This window comes from Perca flavescens, chromosome 4 (assembly GCF_004354835.1).
Source record: "Perca flavescens isolate YP-PL-M2 chromosome 4, PFLA_1.0, whole genome shotgun sequence".
In the NCBI taxonomy this organism is placed as follows: Eukaryota; Metazoa; Chordata; class Actinopteri; order Perciformes; family Percidae; genus Perca; species Perca flavescens.
The window spans coordinates 14,154,310-14,169,267 of NC_041334.1; the positions used below are offsets into that span (position 1 = coordinate 14,154,310).

The 14,958-nt window shown below is 37.0% G+C and overlaps 1 protein-coding gene across 1 annotated transcript in view; it reads left to right on the forward strand.

Annotated features, from left to right (window-relative positions):
• igsf21a (immunoglobin superfamily, member 21a) overlaps window positions 1-14,958 on the forward strand; it is a 230,468-nt gene that overhangs the window by 135,658 nt on the left and 79,852 nt on the right. Inside the window, exon 4 of the mRNA XM_028577081.1 lies at window positions 5,431-5,549. Coding sequence (XP_028432882.1) covers window positions 5,431-5,549 — 119 coding nt within the window. The remainder of the gene's footprint in view (window positions 1-5,430; window positions 5,550-14,958) is intronic.

Below are 14,958 nucleotides of genomic sequence, written 5' to 3' on the forward strand. Positions count from 1 at the left end.
TGGACTATTAATAAATGACATCAGTGACCACTTACAAGTTTTTACAGTTTACAACCGCAACTATACATCTAAAAAGGAGAATAAACCTCTATTCAGATGGGTCAGAACAGAAGAGTCAATGGTTGCACTGAAAGATGATCTGCTCTCACAAGACTGGGAAATAATACATCAGGAAAACGATATTGACAATGCATATGAAGAATTCCTAAGAATATTTAAATTATTATATGATAAGAATTGTAAAATATTGCAAAAAACAAAAATACAATGGTAGACAGTGGATTTCAAAAGGATTACAAAATGCCTGTAAAAAAAAAGAATTCACTTTATAGGGAATTTATTAAACACAGAACTATAGAAGCAGAAAATAAATATAAGAAATATAAAAATAAGTTAATTAAGATTATGAGAATTTGTAAGAAAGAATACTATTGTGAATTATTAGATAATAATAAAAATAATATGAAGGGGTATATGGAATATACTAAATAGTATTATAAGAAAGGGTACGAGTCAGTCTAATTATCCCCAGCATTTCACTTGTAATGAAAAGAACATTAATAATATGGAGGACGTGGTCAATAATTTTAATAAATATTTTGCAACTGTTGGACCAGATTTAGCTGAAAAAATTCCTGTTCCGCAGATAACTGATAACAGATACAATGATATTATTGAAAGAAATCAATGCTCAATGTTTCTTAAAGCTGTAGAAGAAAAAGAAATAATAGACATTGTTACAAAATGCAAAACTAAAGCATCCACTGATTGTAACGAAATAGATAGACTATCAAGATAGTAAAAAATGTAATTGAGGGAATCTCACAACCATTAACTCATATTTTTAATTTGTCATTCCAAACTGGTAAATTTCCAACTAAAATGAAAACCGCAAAAGTCATACCTTTGTATAAAACTGGAGATAAACACCACTTCACAAATTACAGGCCGGTCTCTCTACTGTCACAATTTTCAAAAATTCTTGAAAAACTCTTCAATGACAAATATCATAGACAAATTCATAGACAAATTCAAATTACTTACTGATAGTCAATATGGATTTAGAAAAAACAGGTCAACATCACTAGCTTTAATTGATCTCATTGAAGAAATCACAAATTCCACAGACAAAAAGAAATATGGAGTGGGAGTATTTATTGATTTGAAAAAAAGCATTTGACACAATTAATCATGACATATTAATTAATAAATTGGAACGGCTCGGGATTAGGGGGATAGTGTTGAAGTGGTTAAGCAGTTATTTAAAAGACAGGCAACAATACATCTGAATATTTGGACATTGCGTGTGTATTGGGACCAAAATTATTTATCCTCTATATAAATGATATATGTAAAGTATCTGAATTACTGAAATTTGTATTATTTGCAGACGATACAAACATCTTTGGTTCTGGTCAGAATTTACAGCAACTCTTGGATATAATCACTTCATAATTCAGAAAAATAAAACAGTGGTTTGATATGAATTAGCTATCATTAAATGTGAGTAAAACCAAATTCATGATATTTGGTAATCATAAATCAATCAATCATGTACAGTTACAAATAGAGGGTGTTAATATAGAAAGAGTTTGTGAAATAAAATTTCTTGGAGTGATTATAGATGACAAGATTTGCTGGAAACCTCATTTAAAACATATCCAAACAAAACTGTCTAGAAGTATTGCAGTTTTGGCTAAAGCAAAGCACAGTTTAGACAACAAATCACTTCACATCTTGTAATGTTCAATGGTGTTACCGTATTTAAATTACTGTGTAGAAGTTTGGGGTAACACATATCACAATTCATTGAAATCGTTAATTATACTTCAAAAAAGAGCAATAAGAATAATTCACAACACTGGATATTTGGAACACACCAATTCACTATTTTTACAGTCTAAAGCATTAAAATTACTTGACCTAGTTGAATTTCAGAAAGGTGTAATTATGTTCAAAGCGAGAAACAATTTATTGCCTGGCAACATACAGAAAATATTTTCTGAAAGAGAGGGGGGACTTGAGGGGAAAGTCAAATTTTAAGACTCCCAGTTTTCGCACTACAAGGAGAAGTTTCTGTCTATCTGTCAGCGGCACTAAATTGTGGAACACACTAAGTAATGAATTAAAGCAATGTCCAAACATATTCCAATTTAAAAAGATGTTCAAAGAAACAGAACAGATAACAACAGTGCAATTAATTAATAATCTGGGCTTACATTGAACAATGTATAATATGTTTAGAATTAGGTAAATATATGAATTTCCATTAATTACAATTTTTTTATCTCTGTTGACTTATTATTATAACATTATTATTATTATTATTATTATTATTATTATTATATTATTACTAGAACACATTTAATAGGAATGAAGGGGTAGGAGTACAAAAGTTTTACTTCTTCCTACTCCTTTTTGAATGTGTAAATAGGTTTTTAAGTACAAGAAATTATGGAGTTTTTAAAACACTTAACACATACACCCATTCACACCTAAGGATAGATTAGCTCTCTCTTGTTTTTTTTGGTCTGGGTTGAGGTGTTTGGGTTCATGGTTAAGGTAACGGTGCGTTCTTTTTGTCCACCGAAGTCGATCTACGAGTTGTTTTTCGGAGTTACGAACCGGAAGTTGCAAAAAGAACGCCCCCAAGGTCGTATATACGACTCGTCAAGTCGTCTGAACACAGAGGACCCCGAGTTCATTTCTCGTTTTTCGACATGGATGTGACGTCACACTCGAGCTACTAGTCGCGATTACAAGACAAAAAGAACGCACCATAAGCATATATGTTTACGGCACCCACAATATCTTTGTTTACATTGAAGGTTCAGCTAAACTTAACACCTCCAGCATGAGTTTAAATACACCTACAGGAAGAGAAGGAACTTATTGAAGTTGGGATGGCACTACACTGTACGATTAACTTCTGTGTAAACCTGAATATTGGTTGTGCGGCTCCTGAGTTTTTCCTTAACATGGATACATCCAGTGTTAGTATACTGATGTTACTGCAGGATTCAAAATGCACACAAATGTTTCCTAAACAGTTTGCAACAAGTGCTCTCAAAACTATTTACTAAAGTAAAATCACAAGGTTATAACTGTGTGGCACAGTCGATGCTAGTCTTGAGTTATAGGGATAATCAGGACCATAATCATGAAGACATTTTTTATTCCATGTAAATGGTGATTTTATTCCAATTAATATTTGAAACATTAACTGACCCATTAATAATGAATGGCACATAGCTGTAAAAAAGAGAAGAAAAAAGAGCTGGAGTACTCAGAGTCACATGTTCCAATTTTGTGAACAGATTCTCAATGGACTAGCACCTCTGAAAAAACATGACATCAAAGATTAGAGAGGGTGTTGAAAAATTAATTCCACCCGTCTTAATATTTAACAGAAATCGCAGTGCTATGAGTACAACCTTTCCTCTTTTTCTGCCCTGAATTCTGATGGATATGTCTTGCTGTCAAACGTGCAGAATTCCGAAACAGGCAGCCACTCAGAAATGCTTTGGTTGGGGGTTTCTTTGTGGCATCCTCACCCTTTTTTCCGGCAGTATGTCCATGCCTTGAATTATCTTATCTTTGGGTTTCGTTCTCTGCACTTGTCTTGGTTTGAAACCATGAATGCAGTAGTCAGGATTGAGGATAACAGAACTACGGCTTTGTTTATAAAAACAAAGCAATGGGCTACATCAGCGTTTACTATAATGTAGCCAGCCAAGACAAAGCCAATTACCTCCCCCGCCCTCCACCACAGAGAGATTCACTGTGCTATTCTCATCATTTTTGCACTGTGGTAGAAAAAAAAAAAAAAAGACTTACTTGTTTTATGCTTATCCCTCGAGGAAAGCGCTGGTGGAGAAAACCTCACTTTATATCCCGTGGGGCTCACTCTTTTTTCATATATACTTAGGTTTTTCAAACATTTGTTTCTGATTGGTTCATTCGGCAAAACTTTACCTTTTTACTTCAAATTCATGCACTAAAGGCTAGTTCAAAGTTGGTGGTTTTTATTGATATGCCCAACTTCCCTGGTGAGTCAGGGCTACAAAAAGTGTTAGTCAGGTTTCATTATTAAGATTTCAAAAGATTGCAGATAACCAAGACAACACACATAGCGGAGAATCTTTGTCTCATTAGTAAGGCTAAGTTGAAGTCTAGTTTGCACACAATTATATGGAACTTCCCAGCAAAAACACTCATTGACTATTAAATTACCGATGTTCAAAGATACAACAAACCAAACAAAGGTACATTAGAAGTGGAAAGTAAATGTGTTGCTTTAACATTAGCAATAGGAATAAGCAAAATGTACCCCAGTGTTATCCTTTCAGCTCAGTTGAGGCTGAGTGCCTTGCTCAAGGGTAGTTCAAAAACAGTTGTTGAGCGAGGAGAAAAAAAAAATTATATATATCTCTATAGTGGAAAGATGTTTGTTGGCACACAGATTTGACTGCTCTCCAAAACCGCTAGCTCCTCTTCCACACACACACACACACACACACACACACACACACACACACACACACACACACACACACACACACACACACACAAGCTAAACTCATTAAAGCCGGGCTGCTGTGAGCGCCCGCTGTTCCAACAGAGGTCCCCATCTGAAACACCCGGGCGGCAAGGACAATTGTTCCTGTTTTGTGCGAATAAATCACAGGGGCTAAATGTGACTAGTAGTGTCTCACTTTGGTTATCACTGTTGACACATTAGCCAAGTGCAGAATACAGATTGCGTTCCCTATCTTTTAAAAAATGGTCATCTGCTATCAATGACTGAATAATTGCTGGCTGTTGATGCATTGCACAGTTGTAGGCCAAAAAAAAAGCTTACTTAAATTATATAAAGAAGAAAAAAAAATTTTAAATTAAAAAATTGTTTACTTAACTTTACTTGTGTTATATTGTGAATACAGTACTTCAGTTGTACGTACTGTTGTACACTAGATCTGCTTACTGTAAAGTTACCATAATTTACTAACCATTTTGAATTATCTTGTTTTCAGCTTGTGAGATAGTTTAAAATGCTACATAACATATAAGCTGGTTGGAAAAGTCATCAAAATAAGTCAAGTAATAACTTAAGACTTACTTAGGTATAGGTGGAGGATTCTGGTCCATTTTGAAACCATATGGTTGCATTACCTCCATTTAGTGCTCTGTAGCACTGAATCAGAATAAACTCATAATTTCCCAATGCCATGTTGAGAAGAATAGATCAACAGATAACTGATGGCTTTGTGCTGTGGCAAAGCATTCTCTTTAAACTTAAAAATATTAGTACTCATTTGCTCACCTATGCACTTCCTAATCAAATGTTTTCTGTTTGCATCACTGTGTCAATAGTGATGAAATTCAAAAATTGGTATCACATTATAAACTCATAACTCTTGTATTTTACAGGCTCCCGGAGGTACGGATCTCAGACAACGGGCCTTACGAATGCCATGTGGGCATCTACGACCGGGCAACAAGGGAGAAGGTTGTCCTGGCTTCAGGGAATGTTTTTCTCACTGTTATGTGTGAGTACCACCACTGCACTCTATATTTTAAAGCCAAGGTTTTGTACAGTTGTGTTCAGTATTCAATGTATTTCTGGTTAAAAGAGTATGCTGGGTTGGAACATGGGTTGCATGGAGAGGGACTGTTCAAAGTCAGCGGCTTGGACAGACATAACAAGATTGAAAAGCTACATGCTGTGCAGGCCAGCCGGAAGGAAAAAAAACGCTCTCTTGATCACTCAAAAAAAGACTTTCTAGTTTTGATTATTGGTCTCCCCCCTGTGCCACCCCACTTAAAAAATTGCCCCTGCTTACCACTCCTGCATTGAGTTGTTTTCGGGCACAGCAGTTAGCTTTTTTCAGGGATAAAAAAAACTCTAAAAACTCACTGTACACTAACTGCACAGTAGCAGAAGACAGACAAAGTTAGCAACTAGCTGTTGAATATTGTGGAACATTTAGCAGCTAAAAAGCCAAATAATTCCCTCAGGACTTACAGTAAGAGACCAAAGCTAAAAAAGAGTGAATATTAGAAATGCATTCTTCAAGTGGCCAGAAACAGGACTGACTGAATTGAATGATATTCTTGCTCCATACTAGCGATAGACTGATTTTATTGGCCGGCCGATATATTGGGCCGATATATCGGGCCGATATTTGCGTTTTTACGTCTATCGGCATCGGTCGATACGCTGCCGCTGCGTTCGCCGATAGTTTTTTCCCGGCATTATTTACAGACAGCCGTCCACAGGCAGCTCTGAGTTGCTGGAGACGCTGCAGTTCACATGCAGACCATGCACTGCCCCTCCCCCACTAGCAGAGTGCTAGTGGAAGCCTGGCAGCCTTCCAGCACCATGGTAGTCTTAAATTACAAATCAAGCACTTTATTTCAATGACAACTTTTCAGGTTTATTGTTTTCTTAAATTATTTAAATGTCTAAAAAAATCTTATATGTCAGCAAGCAATGCATCATCAAGGCTGTGTTGTAGGTGTTGATGAAAGCCTTTTACCCTTGCACAGTTAACCATATGCAGTGCACCCATCCATATGATGCACATTGCACACATAATTTGGGTGATATGAATGTAAGATGATTGCAGAAGTGACACTGATCTGTGTTTTGGTTTATTATTTTTAAAGAAATGGTAGAGCAGATTCCAAAAACAAATCCAGTGTGGCAGGGTTTACATTTTAATGATGTAAATTGAGGGAGCAAAAGCAGTATCTGCTCCAAATATCGGCTCAAGAAAATCGGCAGCCCATATTGGTCATCGGTTAAGGCTGATGAAATAAAAATAGGTATCTGCATCTGCATACTGGTCTGGATGTGCATTTAGTGCAACGGTTCAATAATAAGTTGGACAATAATAGTGATATGTAGTGAAAGCTGGTGGAATTTATTTCAGGATGGGCTATGACAAAAATTATGCAGACTTTCTGCTGATGCAAAAATACATCCTGTAACACTGAGAAAATTGTGTCAATATAATGTACACAGACACAGAATATTGTCCCTATTTGGTCCTTATCAATAACCCCAAACAATTTTTAAGATACTGTAACTATTGACAAATTTCAGTTACTGAACTGAACATAACTAGACCCACTTTTTTCAGATGTTTTACTTGTTATATTTAATTTCACAAACATGGCCAGTTTCATAGAATTTTCAATGTGTGTGTGTGTTTGTTTTTGAATTATTATTATATTAAAGGTGCTCTAGGTCATTTACACCAATATTTATTACAAAATCTGTTTGAGAACCGGTGTTGGCTGTGGTTGCCTCAACGTGTTTCAGTTCACGTTAACGCATAGGATGTCAGTCACTCATCAAATTACTATGGGTGAGATTTTGTGCAACCTATTAATGAGTGTATGTGGAAATGTCAGACGCTGAGCCTGTCTGATTCCTCTAGCGCCCTCTATCGACTGTGGCGCTGTAAGTTGACATAGTATTATAGTTTTTCTCGATTGCTAAGACTCATTTCTTGAAACCCTCACCTATTTTCTCAAAATTGTAAACACAAAGCCAAATGCTCAGACTTTATTCACAAAACGCAAGACTCTCCTGGCAACATCAAACAATGCTTTCAGTTCATACACACAGCCAGTCAATAACTAAACCCTAAAGGGCATTCATTAGACATTACCTTGAAAATTTGAGAACACAGTGCCCATGGCATGTAGTTACAGAAAAAAATAATGTTTATTTCATATAGTAAACACATTTTGCAATGAAAACAAAAAGTATATCACAACTTGTACAGGGTATATCTTGTACACTGCAAGTAGTGCTAGTAATACACTATTGAATGTCTGGTAACACTTAATAATAATGGTACATGAATAATCATTAATGATTTAACATGACTTCCTGCATGAAAAAGTATGAATTCATTAATGTAGTAATTCATGAACTATCAGTAATGTACAAGGATTAATAATATCTCATATATCTCATGCATGACTTATTGCAGGAACAATACGTTAATTATTTGCATTAATTAAGGTATTTCAATCATCATGATTTCTGATTCATTAACGATGTTCAGTGCATAGATTCTGAAGAATTATAGTGTTGTAATCACTGTTAATAAACATTACTTCTTCATTACTTCATCATGTCTGTGGCCCTTCAAACAAAGTGCTGACCTGGTCCATCTTTAACATTGATAAATAAGATATGATTAATGGTGGCATAACATTTAATGTATTAAGAATTAAAGGAGTGGGTTGGCAAAAATATACTGAGGTCACTACATTTACACAAAATACAGTATACTGCAGATGCATTTTTATAGTTGCTTTATTCACAACAACATGACTACAGAGAACACCAGAGAGAGACACCGTGTGACAGTATTACTCCATTATCACAATCTCTGCCTCTGAGAACAGCCTATGGTTTTTATGTTTCTTCTTTTTCCCCTTCTGACTTTGACATTCATTTCTTTTTACCTGGCCCTTGACCCCCTGTTCTGTTCTATTTGATGACCAATCCCACGGCTCTGTTTGAGTGCTCCCCCACACTGACGTCAGTGAAAGACTTTATCAATGGTAGGGGATTTACTCAGTTAACTTGTTTCAGCGTTGGGTGGGAAGACGTGAGTGATGTAGTTGTGGGATAGTTGGAGCACCCTAACTCAGCTGGGTCTTAAATCACCACTCCACAAGAGAGGAAGAAGAATGGCCTCTGGCATTGTGGCTAATTGCCATCTAAACTGAAACAGAATTATTCATAACCTATTAGTGTGTCAAGTTCAGTGGAAAGTAAAGAAAAAAGTAGAGAGGAGAAAGAAAGAAAATCTGAGGGGGAAAAAGTTAATTAATAGGAAGCAGTACACAGAGAGTATTTTAATTTTTTAAAGGGCTTCATAAATAAGAATTATCATTTTAATGAATCCCCTGCCAAGAAATTCAATCATCCAGTGGTAAAAGGCTAAACCCTGAACTCTTGATACCTCTGCTTACTGTCCTTCACTATCTGGAAGTTTCTAAAGTCTTTGCTCTTTTCTTCTTGCACTGTATGAGCATATGTTGACTTTATTAAGCCGAGGGCATGAAGAATCCCCCACCCAAGTGACTGTTTTAGCCGTACTATGATGACCAATTTAGCTCATGCGACATCCAGTAATGAATGTGATAAATAATACATTTCTTGGGTGACAAGCAAAGCATCGTGTACAATATTCTTAACATTTACAAGCTTCCAATATCAAAATAATTGGGAGTACTCTGTTTGTTTCTATCTAGTTTAATGTTCACCATATACCATATCACCTGGACAATTGTGCCAACAAGCTTTTATCTTGATAATGAGGAACATGCATAACATGCAACACCAAGATGGACAAATAACTAGGGCACTTTATTATGTACTGTGTTAAATACATTCTATCCCTTAACCTGAATGAGCTGTCATGGTGCGCTGTGCCTGTAATTGTAATTATTGACGAATTACTGTATGATAATTGATGATGGGGTTGTTATCAAAGTTCAAAATCAACATGTGAACTGAAAGCTTATGGATGAGGAGTTCAGAGTGAGAACATGCTGAAACAAGCGGATGGACAGAATCCTTGTCAGGAAATTGAATTTACTGTCAAATCATCTTTAGTCTGCAGAGGTATCCTGCAAGTTCAACAAGATGTATATACAAAGAATTAACAATCTAATACAGCTTCGCCTTTTGACTAGCACTCCCTCTTTATTATAGTTTAAATGATGAGGGCTCAGTTCTTCAACATTAGGACCAGAAACTTAAATATAATTACCATGTTTTCAAGAACTCATAAACAACTGTGGGCAGTACTTCATTAATTAAGACAAGGTACATCATATTCATAAGATTCTGGCTTATTGAATATACAGTGCTGGGATAAAGCCATCAAGCAAGTATCTTACCAATACCTCCCCTTTCACCATCTCCACTGTCATTTTGCAAGGGTACTTTCACCGCATCCGGAACTTAGTGCCACTCAAGGTGATTGTGATTGGTTTAAAGGATTCAAACCCTGAATAAATAAGCGTAGTAGCCAGACAATACTCTAGCGCTGACACAGCATTGTGGAAATAGGTCTGGCTCTGCAAGACTATATCCATTTCAACCATTGCCTACTGCTGTTGGCTATGGGTGATAGATGTGCAGATGTTCTTTCACCTTGGTTAAATTTGAAAACACATCCAGTCTGCTTAGAGCAACAGGATTAAGGATTGCGAAGGTTATTGGTTGCAAAATGTTACGTAACTGCATACGTTGCATATGATTTTTCAACAATATAATCTCCTTTCCTTGCCTTTGTAAAAAGAAAACTATCTAAATATCTAAAACATATTTAAGAATTCAGAAGGTTTTCTATTTCAGAAATGGCTTTGTCAAAAAAAATAGCATTATAGCATGTGGATTGTGTTCCCACCAAAAATTATACTTTGGTTTAACTGCAAGTATCTTAAACCCCTTGATAGTCCTACAAATTTAAATAAGGTTTTGATACAATCAAAGCAATTGTAATGTCAGTGCAAGTCATTGTGAAAAACCTATTTGTGTATAAGTTCACTTCAGCAAATTACAATAATTGAGAGCTGGCTTTTGAACTAAAAAGGATTGGGTGCATTTCAGATCTTTAGTTGTTTACTGTCAAGAATTCATGTTGTGTTGTGCATTTAGTCTGTGTGGTAGTTGTGTATGAAGTAGTGCACTTACAAGAGACCTGTTTAGCCAGCAGAAAATAGGTGATTTTATTACAGTATAATTGCTTCAGTATACTGTTATTTCAACACTAACGGATAGACCCGTGACCCGTCACCACCAATCACATAAAATGGATATTTTATTCTGCAAACACTGACATATCCATCCCTGTAAAGCTAAGGTCACAATATCCGGTTTTGGAGGGTGAAAGAAATCAATACCTCTTTTCCCAATGGTAGAGAGAGGGTCATTATTTGTTATTACCCAAAGTGATTTCAATGCGACATTCCAAAGATTACAAGGAAATGTTATTTGTCTCCTCAGAGTGGAGCCTGCCCTTGGAAAGCCAGTGCCTGGTTGATCTGTGCATAGTGTCCGAGACAACTAAGGTTGTTGTGTTGTTGTCTGTATCAGATGGCCGTTGGGTTGTGACTCCTATGCCGGATGACAAACATCTTAATAGCCCTTGTGTTTAAACATCATGTCACGTAACTCCAGAAATCCTTTCATCTAACCTTTTGTAAAGCGTGAGGATGTAATTTAAAGGATACCGTTCATGAGGCAGCATGGCTGGTATTTATAACCCCTAGAAACAGAGATGAGCGCTAAGGTGTAGAGGGACTAATTACCTTCTCATCCCATAAAACTGGGATTCGCTTCAATAATGGATGCCCGACTTTAATTAAGCGCTGTGTATATTTAGGCGCTCGTTTATAAATGGGTGGGATTAATGGTGTACGAGCCAAGCCCAAAGACAGCATCGCCTGCAGATACAGCAGTTCGCTGTAATAGTAGGAAGAGTTTAGAGATTGTGTGCGTCTGTAAGCATGCAGCTTTGCGTGCTTGAGTGAAGAGGCTTGTTTGGGTGGCGGGGTTTGATGGATTGCCATGGAGCGGCTGTTCCCTCTGTGTCCTGTACTTGTTCGGGAACTAAGGAGAACATCTTGGCCGACACACAGAGCAACTCAAACACAGTGGCCTAATTCTCAGCTCTAAAAAAAGGTGTCAAATTTTGTCCGAATCATCAGTTGTATTCTGAAGTGTTTGCCATTTCTTTTAGCATGCCCCAGGTCACCATAGGGGATTGTTCAAGAGTCCTTGATAGGATTCTCCATTACTCTCTCATTTAGCCTCTGTGTTACCTTCCTGCTCATCACACTTAGTGTCTTATACTGTGCTCTCAGCATCACAACCTGTTCAATGGATTTTGTGCAAAAGGATTTTAACGCAACAACATTCTCTGTTTCATTTTGTGACAGTGTAGTGCATCAACTGTAGTCCACGTGGGATAATACTTTTTTGTATCTTGTTCATGATTAACAGTAACAATACCATACCAGTAATAACAATTAACAGTACAGACTTTCATCAGAGGTCATTTTATCTGGAAATTAGTTATTTCTTTTTAAATTGTGACCCCTGCCCGCTCTTTATCACTCCTTACTATTACTATTCAGAGTTGCTTACCTAGAGCAGCTAACAGCACCAATAACACATTTTGGCTTGGAGCCCATTGAAGGGGAAAAAAGAATCAAATGAATCCAAAGAGCAGATTAATTATTAAATGTCTTTGAGCTAAACCCTGCGGTGATAATTGAGGCAAAAATAAACAACCCATGGGCTTCCTCAAGGATTTCTCTACATTGAGCTGTTCTGGTCTATGCAAAAGAATTTCTGTCTGATTTTTTATTTTTATTTTTTCCCTTCCTTCCATGCTGTCAGAGTTTTGTCAGAAAAGTGTCTGTTTTCCTTTTACTTGAAGTTTGGAATCTTTCATGAATTCAGAAGCAGACTTCATCGGACAAATGGTGAAATCTGTTGCTGCCGTTTTTCTACAATTAGCTTCAACTGAGTTCAACTCGAAATTATATTTGCTGCCATTCTGTATCTCATTTGAGGCTGCATTAACAACAAGCCAGTTTTACCCTCTAGCTTATTCAGCGTCTCATTCAGTTGACATTCACCAGGCACTCATCAGTGGGGCAGCCATTGCGCGCCAAGGCTGTAGCCTCATGAGTAGGCCATCCCTGGAGATTTCACACAGCAAACAAAAACAAGCATCTGATGGTTTCATCATATCCCCTGCTCATATTTTTTCCACTAAAAGCCTCCAGAATGAAATATTTTGGCCTACTGTTCATTAACTACAACCTGGATTCACTGCATGTACCCTTACAAAAAGGTACCATGGTAATAGCATAGCAAATAAAAATATGTAAAAAATAATGTGATGTGTTGTTGTCTGTCTTCTAATTAACTACATAGCAAGGGAGTAATCTGACTACTATTATTCAATCACTTCTCCCAATTTTTCAGGGTGGGAAAAGGTCCATCTTTAGAAAAATCAAACATTTATTCTATAAGACAAACAAATAGTAGGCCTGTATGGTATTGATCCTAGCCTTACACTGTCAAGGGTATTCATAGCCTTTGAAATTAAAGATCTTGTCTCTGCTAAATCCTTACAGCATAAAAAATCATTTTACTTGACTCTGCTCCTCCACAACAGATTAACCTTAGTCCTGTAATGACACTGTGTGAGCTTCATTGTGAGCCCTGAAGGCTAGCAGTTACCTAGCTTTAGTTAACATTTTTAAGGTCATTAAGCTAACAGAATGACAATCAAGGAGGTAAAGATTATATGGTTTTTATTACAGGTATGTAGTTTAGTTTTACAATTTATATACGCCCTCCTTAACCTCCTCACAGTTACCTTCCCAGCTATCGCTAACAGGACAGGGGCTAAGTTCCACTACACACCACTGCACACTGAAATCAATACGTCTTGGACTCTAAGTGAGTTAACACATGGCAAAGTTTACACACATAATTATTTTCACTGCAAACAATTAATGACCACAACACACCTAAGCCTGCTTTGACTGGCTAACTGAGATTTAACCTGAGTAAAAGCTAATTGGCTGGGGAAGCTGGCGGGTCGGCAACAACACAAACAAACCAAAAGAAAGGAAAGGAAACTAGTCCCCCCCGTTCCCCAAGGGCAATACCCATATCTTTTTGCCGGCTACCAGCTCACTTGCCAGGGTGGACTGGACAGAAAATATAAACCCTAAAAACAACAAGAAACCAACAAAAATAGTCCCATGAAAAGTGCAACTAATGGACCATTGATGCTCTGCAGAAAACAAATATTAACAAATCTTAAAAACACTTTTAATACCAACATTAATACAGTGGTAAAATAAATAAATGTTACAAACTGCACAACTAAACTTTAAAATAACCGGTACGTCAATCTACTTTCCTACTGACTACCAGCCGCCTTTAACCCAGAAGGGAAGCCGATCCAAAATACCGACAATAAATGTCACGTTTTATGCTGTCGAGTTTTAATGTGTGTGACAGACATTGAAACTGTGTGACACACATTCAAACTTGACAGCACAAAACGCTACCCACACTAAACAGGCTAAAGCTTAGCAGTTCTTCCTGCGCTCGTCTTCCCTGCACACCGACATGGAATGAGGTGTGTGATAATAGTGATGTGTGTTGTCACTGTCTAACTCCGTTCTCTTCGGGGAACAACAACAAACTTCGACCTAGCAAGCCAAAGAACCATAGATAACTTATTGACTTAGTATTTATTGATTGTTTACTGTTTTTATTGTTTTTAACTATGCCTGCAAGGTAGGCAATCTCTGTATTGTGTGTGTGATTGTGTGTCATTTGTACTACACTATCTGCTGCACAACAAATTCCCCTATTGGGGGACAATGAAGTAACTTGAACTTGAGCTACATGCCGAAAAGGGAAAGTTTTGAAGAACATTTGGATCGTGTAACAAGGCAGGCCTGCTTGATTCTTTCGGGGAATGATTGTAAAAATTTACAAACAATATGTTTTGGGACCAATTGCTGGGAATTTGCTATGGACAAAATACACACAGCGATACACTGGTAAGAGCAAATTACATTTAACCATGCATCCAGCACTCCACAGCGCTGTCAAGATAGGTCTGGCAATGCGATAACTAACTACATCTTTAAGTACCTTATATAACAAAATCTTATTTCTCAACCCTAATCCCCCAAGCGTGGTGTGCACAGAAAAGGACCTGGCTGCAGGCAACGACAATGCATAAACAGGATATTATGTTGGAACAACATGCACAAGCTTTTCTTCAACAATGTATGTGTAAGAGGACAAAGAAGAACACACAGTTGGAATCTGCTGCAACTTTAACAAGAAGAAGACAGCGCCTGTTTTGTGAATGCATG